This window comes from Mytilus trossulus, chromosome 1 (assembly GCF_036588685.1).
Source record: "Mytilus trossulus isolate FHL-02 chromosome 1, PNRI_Mtr1.1.1.hap1, whole genome shotgun sequence".
Taxonomy (NCBI): domain Eukaryota; kingdom Metazoa; phylum Mollusca; class Bivalvia; order Mytilida; family Mytilidae; genus Mytilus; species Mytilus trossulus.
In genome coordinates, this window is record NC_086373.1 from 90,582,790 (window position 1) to 90,597,751 (window position 14,962).

At 32.4% G+C, this 14,962-nt stretch overlaps 2 protein-coding genes across 2 annotated transcripts; one reads left to right on the top strand and one right to left on the bottom strand.

Annotated features, from left to right (window-relative positions):
- Nucleotides 1-1,517: 1,517 nt before the first annotated feature.
- Nucleotides 1,518-5,357, bottom strand: LOC134711091 (uncharacterized). Its single transcript, XM_063571529.1, has 5 exons — nucleotides 4,864-5,357; nucleotides 4,154-4,339; nucleotides 3,016-3,302; nucleotides 2,168-2,260; nucleotides 1,518-1,815 (listed from the first exon to the last, which is right to left on the bottom strand). The coding sequence occupies exons 1-5, from the start codon at nucleotides 5,144-5,146 to the stop codon at nucleotides 1,675-1,677; spliced, it is 990 nt and encodes a 329-aa protein (XP_063427599.1). The 5' UTR covers nucleotides 5,147-5,357; the 3' UTR covers nucleotides 1,518-1,674.
- Nucleotides 5,358-7,183: 1,826 nt separating this feature from the next.
- LOC134690211 (transmembrane protein 168-like) lies at nucleotides 7,184-14,893 on the top strand. Its single transcript, XM_063550190.1, has 4 exons — nucleotides 7,184-7,295; nucleotides 9,011-10,301; nucleotides 11,084-11,358; nucleotides 12,227-14,893. The coding sequence occupies exons 2-4, from the start codon at nucleotides 9,055-9,057 to the stop codon at nucleotides 12,772-12,774; spliced, it is 2,070 nt and encodes a 689-aa protein (XP_063406260.1). The 5' UTR covers nucleotides 7,184-7,295; nucleotides 9,011-9,054; the 3' UTR covers nucleotides 12,775-14,893.
- The last annotated feature ends 69 nt before the right edge of the window (nucleotides 14,894-14,962 follow it).

Sequence of the window (14,962 nt, forward strand, 5' to 3'; positions counted from 1 at the left end):
GAGAAATAGCAATGAAGTAATCACACCTTTTAAAGCGGCACATAACGTTTGCGCTTTTTTTAATGGACATTTGCGCTGTATGAAAATGGACAAATTGTCAATAGCGGCTTTAAATATCAATACACCATTTGAGTTAAACTACGGTTAAAAGTTGAAGAGATCATTTAACTTATAAAAGTTTCATTTCAATATATAAAAGAATTGTTTTATCTGTTAAAAATCATGATGCATTGTCATGCTGTCCATCAAGGGCCCTTGATTGGAATAATAAATATTCTATTCTATTCTCTACATAGGCGGATCCAAGGGAGTCCCCCTTTGTGTGAAAAATTGGGTTGATCATATAGGAAATCACTAAGTATGACTGGAGCGGCGGCCCCTTACGTCAGTCAGCCCCCTCCCCTTTCCATAAAGTTCTGGATCCGTCACTGCTCTACTATACAGTTTAAAGACTTCATTTTTCGTCATCGAGCTTGTGCCAGATGAAAATGACAACGCTCCCAAGCGGATACACGGAAGAATATTCCTTATAACAACCACAATTCTGTCTAATATACAGCATGAACAGCAAGTGATTTGAAAATAAAATGTCGTTATCAAATGTCGGTCTTTACAATTGAACCAAACGTACTAGATAAGCCATGATAGTTCAGTTCTCTGTTATATGAATGTTCTTGTGTGTGTTTGTGTTGTATTTCTGTCAAGTGGTGTTTTGAAGATATTTTAAACCTTGTCATTAAGCGGGAGGTTTGCTAGTCAGTAAACCAGGTTCAACCCATCATTTTTTTTAAAGGTCTTGTACCGAAGAATATGGCAGTTATCTATTAGTTCGTTTCCATGTGTGCTGGCATTTTTTTTTTGCACTACGGTGTTCCTGTTTCCTTGGTTTTCCTCTTATAGTTGATGTGTTTCCTACTGTGATAGTTCTGTGCCATACATTACCATTAACATGTATCTGTTGAAGTAGCTGTGACTAAATTCTCCAATCGTAGGTTTTTATGTATGGCAATCACTTTAATTTTGTGTATTGCAATCTAATTATATAGTCACTGTGAATGCGTACAAATTCATCCATTGAACTGAATAATGTACACTTCTTCACCACCATGCACAGAAAGGAAAGCTGACAACAGGCAATAAATAGGTGTTCAGTTTATCACAAATTTTATGATTATTAAAGAGAAAAAAATCCAATATGAAAATCTAAGAAAAGATGTGATGATCACCTTTTAACGTCGGTCAGTATACAACAAGATCACTGTCTTCAGGTGGGAAATTTTACTTATTTTTTCAAAACCAATCTTGATTACTTAGAGAGAATATGTCAGCAATGGATCGGACAGGATTCCCACATTTAGATCTATCAATAAATAGATATAGGAAGATGCGGTGTGAGTGCCAATGAGACAACTCTCCATCCAAATAACAATTTAAAAAAAAAACACATTATAGGTCAATGTACGGCTTTCAAAATAAAGAATGTTTTCAAACAAAAGTAGGTATTTATTTCATATGGTAATAAAGTTGATAAAAGACTGCACATAAACATCCGAACCAGCGGATTTGACAATTTATATAAAATACTTAAATTCATTGTCTTTATTACAGTATTAATTTTTCATTTTGATTTACGCTGACTAGCAGCAATACTGAAATGTTAGTTTTTTTCTATTTTCAGATTCTTTGCATCCTCGGATCCTGTGAGACTTCTGTAAAACATTTATCACACACTGATACTCTGTCTTCAGCACGAGTTCTCAATACCTTAGTATAACACCTTCCACAAACATCTCTTGAACAACGCCGACAAAGATGCTAAAAACGAGAAAAATACGAACAACTGAATCTTATGCCCATTTATTCTGATTTACAGCAAAACAACCTACTACTACAGTGTGACGAAGGACTATTGGGCATAATGAGAGCATTTACTTTAACTTTCTATAATACTTATAAAGGAACAAACCAATCAATTTATAGTATATGTATCATTCGCCAAACTTAGTTTTGATGCTGGTGTGGTGCTAAGTTATTTAATTCAGGCCATACTACATGAAGTATAGCCACGGAAGGATAAAAAATATTATAATTTAAAACGGGCTTTGCCATGCAGTTCTATAAGTATTTTAGACAAAATACTAAACCAAAATGTTCCGTATAAACATACTTTACGAATATCAGCCTCATATACTCTATTGCACTGGGGACAATCCCAAGACATAACTTCACTAGAATCTTCCATTATTTGTGTCGTTGTCATCTATAAAACAAAAAGTCTGTTCGTGAGGTTAAAACATCAAAAATGCAATCTGATTCAGTTTGACGAAAGATATGTTGTCAAAACTTAAAAAAGATGTACAATTAAAATCACTGCGACCTTTTCAAGTAATCGGCTGTTTTTCTTCTATTTTAGGATGCCAAAATCTCCTATATTTCACGGTAAGATATTGTAATAATAAGTCCGTTTTTTGTGAATAAGACGCATATCTTCAAAATTCGTATGTGATATCAACTTTACTGTTACATACGGTATATGAAAATAAGGAGACTATGTATGGTTGCCAAAAGGGACGACTATCCACCTGAGAGGATAACAATGTTTACAGTTACATCTCATCTCCACTATATGCATGTTTTGTCTGTTCGAAATATTTTTTGACTTGTGTTTCAAACCATTTATGGGGTTTATTCATTGTTGAAGGCCGTACGGTGATCTATAGTTTATTTCTATGTCATTTGGTCTCTGTTTGAGAGTTGTCTCATTGGCAATTATACCACTGTGACATCTTCTTAATTTAACATATAACATGTATAATCTTACCATAGCAATGCCTTCCCTTTAAAGCCTTTAAGAATATAAATTGTTTCTATATATAAGGTTCTCCCTTAATCGTTATTTACAATCTTTTTAGAAATTTATTTTCTATATATTTGTGTTTTTACTTTTTGCAGAAATGTACAGGCAATTCAAACATTCTAAGAGGTCTAATGATGTTAAGTTTTTTACAAACTTACAGTTCTTGCAGATGACACATCATTTAGCCGTCTTGTGTCTGTTGTTAATGGTGACGCTGTAGTACTCCTGTATCTTTCGGATGAAGGTCTAGACGCGTACCGAGGTGGAGGTGTTCCGAACATTTGGTATGGAGGAGGAGGACTATTATAATCTACGTTTGATGGTGCCCTCATAGGATAGATGAAATTTGATCGAGGCCTTATATTTCGCCTGGATCGGTTAGATGATGGCCTATTGCGCCAGTATGTTGATTCTGGATCTAACGGATTGTAGTTTGAAAAATCAGCTGTAAAAGACAAAATAAACCAGTTGACATGTTTTTTTTTGTTGGATTTGTATATAAGTTCTAGGTTTTCTACATCAAGATTGTTCTTCTTTAGGACTTTTCGAATTGATTACATCTTCTGTACATGCTTGGTATCTGGGAATGAACAAGTTTACGTTAGAGCAAAAAATATGAGAAAAATAAGTATTTAATTCATAAGTCAGATAAGCAACCATACAAACCATAAAGTATCGATATTTCATTATAAGGGGACTACTGTTTACTAAGGTACTTCAAACTGAAATGCTCTTTTTAAATCAACAGGTCATGTTTCTTTCGCCTACTCGTGAAAGTACCCTTCTGTTGGAGCAACTTCTCGATCCCTCAATAAGGTCTGATTAGGTTGTGATTCCTGACTGTTTATCATTAGTATCGCCCAGTTACAAATATTTCAAACATTTTCATGACGATATCACATTAAAAAAGTCGTTTATGCATAGGTGGTGCAAATTGTGTGTCTTTTGATAAGCACTTGAATATGTTGTAGAGGAGCAGTTATTTTGCTATGCAACAGGCCCGCTATGCACACTTCAAAGTGATGTTGCGATAGTTTTTTTTAACGTGAAACTCTCCTTACGCGGGAATGGTTATAAGGAAATGATTACTTAGACAAGATGACTCAATTTGACTAAGTTAGCACTAAAGCATAAAAACTATGTGCTGTTTTTATTTGAAAGCATATTACAATACGTTGAAGATGTCATATTGAATTTAACAGAAATATTACAAATTGTCTCTTTGTATTCAAATACTTAGTACTTGCGATGTGTATGCCAATCTATGGAGTTAATTTATTACTATTCTATACTTACATGCTGTTCCTATCAATGCTATTCCCCATATTGCACTCCATACCCAACCAATCAGAAAGCAAGCTGTCAGGAGAAGTTGGAGAAATCCAACTCCTATAATTACACAAGCAGACACACAACTGTAGTCTTTTATTCCTAGTTCAGACTTCGCACAACAAGGAGCACATAGTCCAGCTATTATAGTCCCTGAAAAGGCAGAGAATATACCTATAAATTTCAACAACAGTCCTACATTTGATTTTCGACGGATTTTTGTACACAGCATTGATAATATTTGGGCAATATTATTGTGTAAAATGTATAAAACACGGATGTAAGAAGATTCGCTACTTAATCCCCGATAGATGACACTTAGACATGTTAATTACAACAGATTTATAAAGTACTTTTGGAAACAAGAGTGTATATCAAAATAATAAAATAGAGTACTTCGATATAGAAAGATATGGTATGAATGCCAACTCTCCATCCAAATAACAATTTATAAAAGTAAACCATTATAGGGCAAGGTACGGCCTTCAACACGGAGTTTTGGCTCACATCGAATAGCAAGCTATAAAAGGCCCCGAAAATTTGTAATGTAAAACCATTCAAACGGGAAAACCAACGGTCTAATCTAGTATGAAAACTAGAAACACGTATGAACGACTACTGTACATCAGATTTCTACTGTATATTTAACTCAAAACCAAAAATGAAAACATATTTACCGAATCCAGGTAAAATAAAGTTAAGAACACCACATGTAACGGCTAATCCCATAGGAAGTATTGGTACTGTGAATTCGTCGTCCTCTGTTTCCACAAGTTCACGTTGACTAGCAAAATTAGCATGTCTTCCATTCAGTGTATATGCTGGAAGTACTAACGTTCTATCTGTCGTTTCGGTTCTACCACTTGATCCTCTATCTATCCTATCATGTGCTCCTCTGTCTGTTAATCTATCTATCCTGTCGGGTAACGTAGGTCTAGAATGGTTTGAATTATTTGTCATTTTCAACTAATGTAAAGCCATAATTACATCACAGGAATGTAAGAAGTCAGCTTGTATAGTCAGATTCACATAAAAAGTAAGACCAAAGTTCGTTTCTAACTTTTTATACATTTGTAAATTTATCGTGATCCGTTTTCCCCGTATATCTGTTGATAAATCAAGATAGTTCCTTCGAATTCACATCAAACAAAATATCTCCGAGTTCAATACATATTTGATCAATAATGTAAGCTTTATATAATTGTTTCCAACAGCATTGTTATTATATTTCTTTTCAAGGGACAAATTTAATAAAAATTTCGTAACCTCAGACTTCTATTAAAAAACAAAAAAAATGTAATAGTAACGTTACAATGAGTGAAAACTAAATAAATAAATCATGGCATGCTTGAAAAGGTCCCAAAAGATTTTTAAACGACAGTCTTTTTAGAAGGTTATTCCATACGCTCTTTGAGTTAATTGTTCCCATATTCTAAAGGCTGTTTGTAAATAAAATGTATAGAATGTTGACAGGTAGAAATACTTACAGTTTAAATACATATTCATAGGTCGAATATATGTATATACGAATAGGCAATGTATACGTTACATGTGCTTCAGAACATCTCGGGGTTGGTCTAGTTAAGACCAAATGCCGGTGCCTTATGCAAACAGTTGTTGAAAATTAAATTGTTTCATAGAAAACAAATGCACCAAAAACTATTTGGCAAGTACAACTGTGAAATAATATTTTTATTGAAGTTTCCCCATCTTTTAAATCAATGATATGGTCATGGATGAAGTAGTCGTTTTATTTATTGTATAATATCTGAATTCAGACATTTATACATCTTCGCTAGACAAATGTTATATGACCCAGTCCCCTCCCACATTCATAACTGTACGATGGACTGAAGCTGATTACATTATTTGGTCTTTAGTTGCTAGTCGTCTCCTTGGAAGTCTTATTCTACATCGTATTTTATATTTCCAAAAAGTAAATCGAGATTGAGAACAGTTTGACTTATACAATATGTTGAAAAAGGTGTTCACACTATTTTTCAACACTTTATGTACTGTCAATAATAACATAAATCTTTGGCAGTGGAAACGTTTTTTAAAAAGCTCTATTTTAGTTGTTTAGTTCACTAATTTCATCAAGTTAAGGTTCTATTCAACTTGATTCATAACTTTATTAAAATCATGAATTTTTCAACAATTAAGCTGAAAAATACAAAATTATAGACTCATTTTTCAAATGGATTTCATATATTTGTATACAATATACGACTCATATATCGAAAACTTAATCCAACCCAGGGGCGGATCCAGCCATTTTAAAAAGGGGGTTCCTAACCCAGGACAAAGAGAGGGGTTCCAATTACATGTCCCCATTCAAATGCATTGATCGTCAAAAAAAAGGGGGGTTCCAACCCCCGGAACCCCCCTCTGGATCCGCGACTGCAACCATAATGATTATCAAAAGCATAGCATTTAACATATGAGTTAAACACAAAGAGTACATTGGTAATGGTAAACTAATGAACATTTTCTATAAAAAATCAAAAGCACATGAAAATATTTTGTAATAATTATAACAACAGAATTAATAACTTTTCTCAAGTTTTCGTATTGTTAATTTTCCTTTCCTCAATGGCCGTAATGGTCAATCATGTACCCGGGCGGTGACTTCATCTCTCTCATTTCATTTCTTTTCTTCATCTGTTTTCGAGTTTGAATCAAACTTCAGGAAAGAAAATCAAATATTTTAAAACAACAGAATTTGATAACATAGATATGAAACTCAGTTAACGTTTGGTACCATATCATGGCTGGGGAAATGGAATTCCAAAAGTGGTATTTTGCATAAAATATATCTTACGATGGTATAACTTGTATATAAGCAATACATAAATTCTTTAACAACCCTTCTAAACTTGACCCAAGTTGGTAAATACACAAAACTCCGCTATGTACAGTTACAGTACCGAAAATTATCATGGTTTTAATTTACGGAAATTCGGAGCGTTTCCGAATAGCATGTATTTTATTTGTCAAATGACACTTCCGGCATGGTGTCAAAGCAAGCAACGGATTATTTATGCAAACAAATGCCAATAAGCAGCTGAACTAAATTGAAAACTAATGTATATTGAAATGAATTCAGCATGTATGTATATTGGCGAAATACCCAAGTTTAGTTTTAAAGCCTATATGATTCTCACAGGCACTCGTCTCTGCTCTCAGATTTGTTCCCCCTATATACATAATTTTGGAAGTGTCTATCTATCTATCTATCTTCATATTTCCGCACTCAGTCACAACTCTGACTATTACGTGCCGTTGCATGCGTGGCTTATTTACAATTAAAAATAAATAAATTTGCAGTATTACGTTACATTGCATTGGTGCTTAGAAAAAATAAATAAAGTAAAAATATAACAGTGATTTAATTTTTTTTTTTTTTTTTTTGTGGATTGTTATCCTTTGTATATTTCTTGTTAAAACTATGTACATGTTATGCATTTTTTAGAATATTTGTGAAAGAGCAGATATAGAAATCTGCTCTTTGAAGCCGTTGACTGTTGTACAAAGGATTGCTGATGTAGGAAGTAGGTTCCATTGTACTATTGTATGTGGATAAAATGAAAACTTGTATGAATCTTTATGTGTCTGCGCGTACCCGGTACGAATAGTCAAATTGCCTTTCTAGGCTGCGCGTACCCACATCCGGTTTACTATTAAAATGCCATCGGATCAGGAATGAAACGTGAAATATATATTTTCAATATATATTCAATATACAAATGTTTTGTTGCCTACCATTAAAAATATATTCAATATACAAATGTTTTGTTGCCTACCATTAAAAATATATTCAATATACAAATGTTTTGTTGCCTACCATTAAAAAAATATTCAATTTACAAATGTTTTGTTGCCTACCATTATTCCTACCAGTGACAAGAATATTAGACACATCATGATTATACATTTCACACACATATCAATTGTTTGCCTTTATCAAAGGAATGGTGTCAATCAAACATTGCCTGAAGGCTAAAGATGATTTATGGCAATGGGGAAGTATGGTCGGTCATGATGGTATCATGGGTATTGACCTTTCATTTCAATGAGATAGATGCATAGTTGTATTATTCAAGATACATTTACATGTATATACATGATATATGGAAGTTCTTTATGCCCTTGCATGGTCAGTTGTTTGGAATAGAGTGAATATTATATATAAATAAATTTCAAACTTTCAAAATGATGGTCATAAACAAATTTAAACCTTTTAAAACAGTTAGTACCCACTTGAAATTAGGCATTTAGGATACAGACTTCTTCTTACATGTAATATACAAAATTATACACGAAATTGTTGCAGTCCCTACATATAACCTTTTGATCCCACTGGACATGCTAGACAATAGAATCAGCCTGGCATAGCAGTCCACATTCATTTCTAAGGCATTGAAATACACTCTCACACATCTAAATTTTAAAAAGACAGTCATGACAGTTATAATTGGAATCATCTGCCACAATAAATAGTGTCATTCAGTACAGTACAGGGATACAAGAATATGATCTCAGAATCTGCTCCCATCCACGACCCATTTTCTATCCCTAACTATTTTGTTATCAAATGTAAATGTATATAGTTTTATCTAAATGTAAATTTTCAAGTGTACATACATTATTTTTATTTTTTTAAGTTGACAGGGGGAACTTGACACCAGATATTGAAGTATCACTAGAAACTTTAAAGAAAACAGAAGAAAATGGGTAGATCCTAATTTGACTAAGACTGTTTCCATGTTACCTACATGTAGTCATTATCCAACTATGATAAAGAATTTTCTGATTATTTTGTAGGTTTTCAATCCAACACAAGAACAAGACAAATATAAAAAAGTTTCATGATGGAGACAGAAGTTGCCAAAGGGGATGACATGGTTGACCGCAAATCAAAAGCTAATCTAACTTATCTGAGATATTTGCCTAGTGTAGTATTAGTTGTAGCATTAGGGTTAGGACTGTACACACAATGGCAGTTCACACAGAACAATGTTATTCTAGGATTTGCAATACTGGGATTTTTCGTTTTTGCAGTCTCCTGTGCTTTGCGATATTATTTTAATTTTGAACTCATTGGACAGACATTATTGCATATATGGCTAGGATGTATTCTCGGCATAATTATATTTGCAGATCAAAAAGAGATTGCGTTTGTAATGTCGCAAGAAGTGACAAATGTTTTGTTAGTAACAAGTGCTGTATTAACATGGTGTTGGAATCTGTTGGAGAGGATGTTACATTTAGTAAAACACGAAGCAAAGATGTTTACAACAGTACAAATTTTAGAAAGTATTGGATTAATGATCTCAACACTTGTAACAGGAAAAGATGCCTTATCCTTTTCACTTTTGGTGCTTGCATTTAATGTAAATTTAGCATCTATTAGACTAAAATCATTCCTAGGATTACTGAGTTTTATAGCAATGGTGTGTCTTTCTGTTTTTGTAATTTTTCAGCAGGTTGAATTGTCGGGAAACTTTTATGGACTAGCCTGTTTCGCAGCAAGACATTCCTTTGAACCATTCATTGATTTATATTTTTCTGGTTTAACAACACTGCAAAGATGGCAAGGATTTTTTAATCTTTCAAAATATTTAAGATACATATTCGTTCTTGCAGTATTTGCCTTTAACATTGCAACTGGTGCCGTGATTGGTAAACTGTCAGCCAATCACAAAGAGTGGTACATTGTTGTACCTTTAACTGTTTTCTTTGCCTGTATCTGGCTATGTTTTCATTTGACATATTTTATAACATGCTGGAAACTTATGTCCAAAATCACTGAATGCAATCTTACATATAATAGCTTGACTGATGAGCGTAAGAATATGAGCAGAATAATGGCTTCAAAAGGAGTACGCCATTTCAGTTTGATCTCACAAAGACTCATCTGTATAACTTTGTTGACTACAGTTCTACTTGGAGGATTAGGATGGGAAACTGGAAAGGATAAGCCATACAGTTTAGGAATGATATTACTGGTAGTACCAATAGAATGTATGACACTGAGTTTGTTCTGGTACCTTGGTGATAATCTTGGTGGCACGGCAACAGGCTATGCAGTTATTGCTCCTGTAACTGGTCATAAGTAAGATCATTTCTGTAGTTATGATATGTCTATAAGGGTGGCTATGTCTTTTTGAAGTTTTTGTATGCTATTGCTTTGTGTAACTACATGTACATTTGTATCATGTTAAAAATCTGGATCAGTACATTTAAATCTGTCTAGTACAAACAAGTTCATATTCATACTAGGTTATCATGTTCTCATTTTGATAATCATATGCATGTAATATTTGCAAATGGATTTAAACACTAATCAAACCATACAACCTGAATACATTAAGATTAAAACTATAAACTTTGAAATGTCACAAGGATGCATTGCACTTTTATTTGCTGTCCGCTAATTTAAGCAGAGAATTAAGTTCCAACTGTCTTTTGAGTCTACATGTACATTGAAGATACATTACCATCAAGACTTAACTAATAAGAATATGACTTTATAAGGATTTAAATAATTGAGATCATATTTTTCTCATGTTTAGTAGTTTTAAAACACTATAGCGCAACAACAGTTGATATGAGAGGGTCATAGAATGGTTAAGAGTATCTGCTGCTTATAATTTTTTGATAAGTGGTCTGTCAACTTTCATTATATTCAACAATAGACTATTGTAATTTAATAAACAGATATACATGTATAAAAGAATGATATTTTTAATCAAAGATTTGCTGTTTGAATGAATGCATTATTTGTTTCTGTTTTTTTTTTATTACTGTAGCTTTTCACATACTAGTATATGAGGAATAATAAGCCTACATGTACATTGTACCTACATTTTATTCAACCATTTTGATTTATTTCAGGAGGGGATCAAGAGTAAATATTATGTCACAAGAGGCAATGCAAGATATGGGGACAAGGGCTACAACCACTTTGAACAAAGTCAGTTCTTTCTTCAACTATCACATGATAGACAACTACGGCTGTGATTACTCAACAAGTGGGCTAGCTATTGACTATTTAGAGTCTAAATTAAAGGCCTTCTTTGACAGAAGAATGTCAGACGGACCAAAGTATGACTCTTATATCTTGTATTTCAGTGGAGATGTATATGAAAATGGTGAATGGGCTTTATCTGGTAAGTTTGAAATATGTCGATTAATAAACCATTACTGTGACAAGTAGTAAGAATAAGAGACAATACATGTAAGGATATCACTTATCAATACATTATTTTGTGGGGTTAATCTTTTAGAAATGAAATCATCTAAAATTTCCATCTAGATCATTATTATCAAGTGTATACATGTATATAATGAAAATATGTTGAGGTTTGTTTATCAATGATGATGTGATACCATTAGCTTTATTAAAATAATAATTTTTGCAATCATACCATAGAAATAAGATGAGCAAAATGTAAGATAGAAATTGCTTATGTTTTAACCAGACTTTTGTGACAAAAATGTCGGTTATTGATTTGGGGATGCTCGGTGGGCGGCGGGCGGGCGGCAATCAAATGTTGTCCGTGCATTAACTCATGAACCATTCAACCAAAGCTTTTAAAATTTTAATATGTTGTTACTGACAATTAAATGAAGGTCAAGTTCAATAATGGCCATTTTGACTTTTACCGTTCAGGAGTTATGGTTCTTGAAAGATTGAAAAATGGAGTTTCCAGTCGTGTCTGTGCATTTACGCATGCACTGTTTTACCAAAGCTTCCTAAATTTTAATATGTTGTTACTGATGAAAAAATAGTAGACAAGTTCAATAATGCATTTACGCATGAACCATTCAATCTAAGCTTTTCAAATTTTAATATGTTGATACTTACAATGTATGACAAAATGGAGGTCAAATTTGATATGGACGATTTTCACTTCCACTAATCATTAGTAATGGTTCTTGTGATATTGCCAGGACACAAATAAATGTTAATAAATCCGGTTTGCTGTCGTTGTGACAGCCTCTTGTTAAACATATCTTTATATAAATTTATTACAGATAATAGTGGTTTGAAACTGGAGACTCTGCTAGAATGGTGGGCATCTAAAAATTCTGGATTAGGGACCAGATTAATCTTAATTCTTGATACTACACATTCCTATATGTGGGCTAAAGATGTACAAAGAGTTTGGGGAGAATATGTTGCAATACAAACATGTACATTCCAGAAACCCAAGGACATAGAATTTGGTAATTGTGCTCAGGTTGGCACTTTTACACAAGATTATGTACATTTTAATGCTGAGGCAGAAATATTTCCTGGTTGGTCAGCAAAAGAGAGGACAGTAAAAGCAGTATATAAAGTTTCTAAATGTTGGACAGATTTCACATTCCATTTACCAACTGTAGATGAGATATATAATCATTGGGATAGCAGCTTCCCAAGATGTATGAAACCTTTGATAAAAGCTGTGAATATTGGTGGTGCAGGGAGCCTTTGTTTCTGTTGTCAATGTCTAACAAGGTGTTTAAAAAGGAAGAGAATGAAGTGGCTTCCTCCAAAACAAATTGATACTGGACATGGTTTTAAATTGATAAGATCATAGCTGTAATTTTTATGTGCCATAATGACTTTCATGTACATTAGGAATTATCAATGTTTGTTAATTATCACCCATTATTTATCAAGAATTTTTCTTGCACCAAATTTGGATAGGGAAATTAAATATTTGCAAATGTTTAGTGTCTGCTAACTATGTTACCTAAACAGAAAAGATGTATAATGACAATTTATCAGTAAAACCCATCAAATCATGATTTTGAAAATTTTTGTTACTGTAAGAGAAACAGATTAATGGTTTGAACAGCATAATAAATTATTTCCTAAGTTTATATACCAAATATGTGTTTCATTAGAACAAAGGAGGTGCATGAGGTATATAAATTAGCTTATAAATGCCATATGACTTCATGCTACAATCTAAGTCACTAAAATTTATAACAATCACCAAAAGATATTTTGAGGACTTCTAACCCAATTTGGTGTCCTTATTTACAGCTTTATGCCAAAGAGGACACGGCTAAATGCAAGGTTGAAGCAGATTCAGATTCAATATTTTATGAAAGTCTCCCCACATACAATTACATAAATTTACACAATAAAATATTCATACAGGTACATAAAACAGACATGTATAACAACAAACTTTAAATTCACATCGTATGTGCCAATCTTAAAAGATTTATGAGAGACTGTATAATCAATACTATTAAAAAACAATAAGATATTGTACATATTATATATGATATATATTTGCTCATGAATATCATTAAAATATAGCATGTTAATTTAATAAACAATCACAGTTATTTTAATGTTAAATTATAAAATTGTAACACCCTTTGAAAATGTGTTCATAATTACAACTTGCTCTTATTATATATTCACCAGTGAAACAATAACTTATCAACAAAGTGAAATACACAATTCTTAAGTGATCAGTTTCTAGATTCAGGCAGATAGTGAAAGATTTAATCATGATTACATGTATATTGCTTAATTCCAAAATAGGATTTTCCAAGCCATGTTATATATATGCTCAGTTTTAATTTACTTATGAAAGAATGGAGATATAATAATAATTATCTTTATTTTATACTAATATCATAACGACTACATGTATATGCATACATGATGAAATACTCATTCATTGACATCATGGACATAGTGTACATAGAATAGTCATGATAGTAGAATGATTTGTGTAACTTATTCAATACTTGTACATTGAAGTTTTTCTTCAATAACATAAAAGTTTAAGATAAAATAGAACAAATGGTGCTGAGCTCTTTATTTATTTATCCTATGCACTTTTCGTTTTGTCCCTTAAATGTATTGATGACATACATGTAACAATCATGACCAGTTCTGATGTACAGGCCTTTAAATTCTATTTTCTTTGAAAATGATTTAAGGAAGCTGTGAAGTAACATTTTAATTGTTACAAAGGTTTCATATCAGTACAAGTGCTCAATGTTATGTTATTTTTGTTACTTTTCACATGATATATAATTGAAAAGATACAGTTTATATACCATTTATATTAAGTGCATATGTTTATTTGGTGTTTTACATATATCAGTGAGAGTATTAGCTTGTTATATTTATCAACTGTGCGATTTTGTTTTAGATGGCCAAAAGAACAAGTCTAAAGACTAAGCCATTGATATTTAACAATCTTGTGATATATACTTGTGGGTTTGTGTCAAATCTTGGTTGATATTTATGATATATGAATGTGAACAATGCAGATGTTGGGTATAGGCATTTTATTATAGAGCAGAAATTTGGAATATTGAAAAGTAGATTAATTTAAATATTGACATGATTGATGTCTTCATGATTTTATGAATATCTTTTGGTAAATCTTAGAATCTTATGTCAATTCCTGATATCTTTCTTTTGGATGATAATTTAAAAATTACCCAGCAACAATAACTTTTGAATTTCAATATAATGGTACCATAAACCTTTAAACGTGGTTAAAACAGGTAAAGTCTACCCTTCCTTCAACAAGATCTGCCCCTTCCAATGACAGTCATGTTAGAGATAAAGGCTACTGTTAGACTATAATTGTTTTATATGATCTCAACATATATCCTACAGATTTGTGTTGCCGATTTTAATGTCACTTTATGATTTAAAGATCATTTTCCTTACAAAAAGGCAATAAGTTCTATTAAAAAAGTACATGTTTTATGATGAATTATTGTTATATATTGTCATAATAATGT